Source organism: Bison bison, unplaced genomic scaffold (assembly GCF_000754665.1).
Source record: "Bison bison bison isolate TAMUID 2011002044 unplaced genomic scaffold, Bison_UMD1.0 scf7180017864068, whole genome shotgun sequence".
Classification (NCBI taxonomy): domain Eukaryota; kingdom Metazoa; phylum Chordata; class Mammalia; order Artiodactyla; family Bovidae; genus Bison; species Bison bison.
The window spans coordinates 13,072,011-13,075,178 of NW_011494640.1; the positions used below are offsets into that span (position 1 = coordinate 13,072,011).

General features: G+C 54.3%; 1 protein-coding gene across 2 annotated transcripts in view; it reads left to right on the forward strand.

The window, feature by feature from the left end:
* Window positions 1-3,069: 3,069 nt before the first annotated feature.
* The window catches only part of PAX3 (paired box 3), a 99,918-nt gene continuing 99,819 nt past the window's right edge, over window positions 3,070-3,168 (forward strand). For both annotated transcript variants that reach the window (XM_010837073.1, XM_010837074.1), the window contains exon 1: window positions 3,070-3,154. In XM_010837073.1, coding sequence (XP_010835375.1) covers window positions 3,070-3,154 — 85 coding nt within the window. The remainder of the gene's footprint in view (window positions 3,155-3,168) is intronic.

A 3,168-nucleotide genomic window follows, 5' to 3' on the forward strand; every position in this document is an offset into this window, starting at 1 on the left:
AGGAGTGGCTGGAATGCAGAATCAGGTGCCTTCTTGAGAAACCAGGTAGGAAACCAGTAACCACTCCGCCCTCTGGTGACCAGTTGCTCACGTGATGCGAGACATTTCCCCCTCCCCTCTGTCTGACTTGACTGCAGTGGGCACCACCAGCCAGAGAGTCTCAAGCAACATTGCTGTCCTGGCCCTCCTGAGTCAGACTTTGGGTCTACCAACCTCAGAGAATTTGGACTCTGGGGAATTTGGAAGTGATCCCATAACCTTATGGGCCCAAGCACCTGAGGATGTCCTCCCACCTATCTCTGGGTCTTCAGGTTCCTCTAGCTGTTGCCAGGGTGCGGAAGAGTCGAGTTAACTGGTGGCATATAAACTCCAGAGCGCTCTGGTGGGTGGGGGTGGGGGAGTCCGGGAAAGAGAGACTCCTGGGCCGCAGGTCTCCACTTCACCCTCTCTGGTTTCCATTTGTACTTTTTCATAGCAAGGGGTGTTCGGTTTATGGATGTGCGTGCTAGCCAGGCACTTATGGGAACTCGAAATCAATTTCAATCGGCAGTATCCCCATTCAAGTGTCCTGCCGGCTCTATGGTTGCAAGGAGGATGCAAAACCTGGGAGAGTGAGTCTTTGGCTTCGTGTCCCTTCACGGATCCACGGGCCCTGGGGAGAGAGAACGCCCAGGGAGAGAGCACTGGGTCCATGGGGAGAGCTTGAAGCCCGAGCCCTCGGCTCTGCAACAAATGAGACACAGCCCTGGCCGTTCTTTAAGTTTTTCACACCGTCATTACCGGCGGTGGGGAGTGGTTCCCGGGTTCCTTTTAACTGCGAGTTGAGTTTGCATTTGGGTACCTCCCTCCTCCAACAAGAACCAGGGACCCTAGAAGGTGCTCTGGCTGCACTGCTCAAACTTTAGTGGCAGAAAACTTGGAAAAAGCCCAGCTCTTGAGAAGTAGCATAGGAAACAAGACACAGGCTTTGGTGGCCCTTAAGTGTGCAAGAAGGAAATGAGAATGTTTCCCCCTGACAAACTGAATCATTTTGTGTAAAACCAAGTTAAACAGGACTGTGTGCTAAGCAGCATCCCTCCAGAGTAGTGTGAGTGCACAGGGCCTCCCCCCTTGGGTGGGTGAGGGGGTGTCCAGATTTTTTCTGGTGTCTCCATTGCCCATCTCCCATTGCTCAGAGGGTCAAACAAACCTTTTGACTTTGGGGTGAGATGAAAGCTGCCTACTTTTCCCACTTGCGAGTGGAGTTTTAAAAAGCCGGCTCCCACACAGTTGAGCAGCTATATTCCCCCCAACCCCCCATCTTGCCTTCTTAGTTTGACTTAATTAGGGGGTGGAGAGTTGGGGTTGGGGGGGCTGAGTTCACGTAAAAACTGTCAAATGAGTTGAGGGGGAAAAGGACGAGAGAGGGTGGAGAATTCCAACACAGAAAAAATTCAAAAATCGTAAAAGGAAAAGGGGGAACTTGAAGCCCAGAAGTCATTGTTTCCTTTATTTCAAAGGGAAAAACCTGCCCGATTCTCATCCTTTTGATTGATTAAGGCCCTGAATACCTCGCAGGCCCAGAGTGACAGTCTCTGAATAGACTCGAGCGAATAAAGCGCAGTGCAGAGCGCGGGGCTGGCACTCGGGGGTGTGAAGGAGGCGAGTTCGCTGGCACTTACCAAGTTATAAATAAAAGCCTATGCACAATAGCACCTTCTCTAAGGACAGACAGTCTTTACAACACTCCTGGCGTCATATCCTGCTGGGGACACTTCAGCTCCTAGCCAAGACTTTGCTCCTTTTATTTTTCCAGCAGTTTAGTCTGAATACCATAATAAATTCCTGAGAACAAACGCTGCAGCCGGGCAAAACTTTAACATATAGATGAATCTCTGCCGAAGCATTGGGGGATCTGTACCTCTAGATTTAGAGCTGGGGCTTCTGAGAGAGGGTATTTTTAATCAAGAAGAGGAGATAATTTTCTTTCTCTTCCTCTTCCCAGGCTTCGGGTAACCAGGACTGGGGCCTCCGGCCACTACCTAAGTAAGCTTCAGTGTCCTGGCTGCCAGACGGTGAAGACAAAAGAACTTATCAGCACATTCTGGGCTCTTTCTGGGAGGAACCCCATAGGGAAGACCCTCATAATAAGCCTAGGCCGAGGGGCATGGGCCAGAGGAAGGAAGACAAAGAGGTCTGGGGGCTCCAATGCCTTCTTCTTGGAACTGTGCCCCCTTCATTGGCAGTAAGCCAAGAAGAATGGGCGAGAGGGAGAGCCACAGGTAGAAAAACAGAGACATAGAGACACACAGAGAGACAGAATGAGAGGACGAGTCAGAGAGAAAGACATACAGAGATACACAGAGATGAGGAGACAGAGAAACAGAAAGTCAAGGAGAGAGACATACATGGAGTGACAGAGAGGCACGGATCCCTCTTCAGTCTCGGCATCGCCTCGGTACTGTCTCTCCGGGTTTCCGTGGGTCTACCCTTCTTTCCCCAGGTTAGAGGCGCAGCGCGGGTCCCTCTCTGGGCCGGTCGAGGCTTGGGCACCGCCGGGGATGGGAAGAGAAAGTGGCCGCTGTCGCCCAATCAGCGCGTATCTCCGCCACCCGGGACGGTCTCCCCGTCGGCCAATCGCAGCTCAGGGCTCCTGACCAAGCTTTGGGTGAAAGAACTAATAAATGCTCCCGAGCCCAGATCCCCGCACTCGGTGTCACGACGGGAGGAGACTCAGGCCGGCCACGCTCCCGCCCCCACCCCCCTCCCGGCTCGTTGCCGAACTCCGAGACCCCTCCCCAGCGCTCCTAGCCGCGGGGCCGCCGGCCCAGACTCGCACCAAACTTTTCCGCCCTGGGCTCGGGATCCTGGACTCCGGGGCCTCCCTGCCCACCTCCTTCCCCCGGTTCCACCTCGAGCCTCTCTTTGGACTAAGAGCGAGCAGCCCCCCTTTCCCGGGTCCCTCCTTTCTCTCCAGCCTTTTTGGGGAGGGACTCTCCACGCTCGGGGGAGTTGCCTGGGGTCACCAGCGCCTGTCTCATCTATTTCGCCTTCACCTGGATATAATTTCCAAGCGAAGCTGCCCCCAGGATGACCACACTGGCCGGAGCTGTGCCCAGGATGATGCGGCCGGGCCCGGGACAGAACTACCCGCGCAGCGGGTTCCCGCTGGAAGGTAAGAAAGGGCCT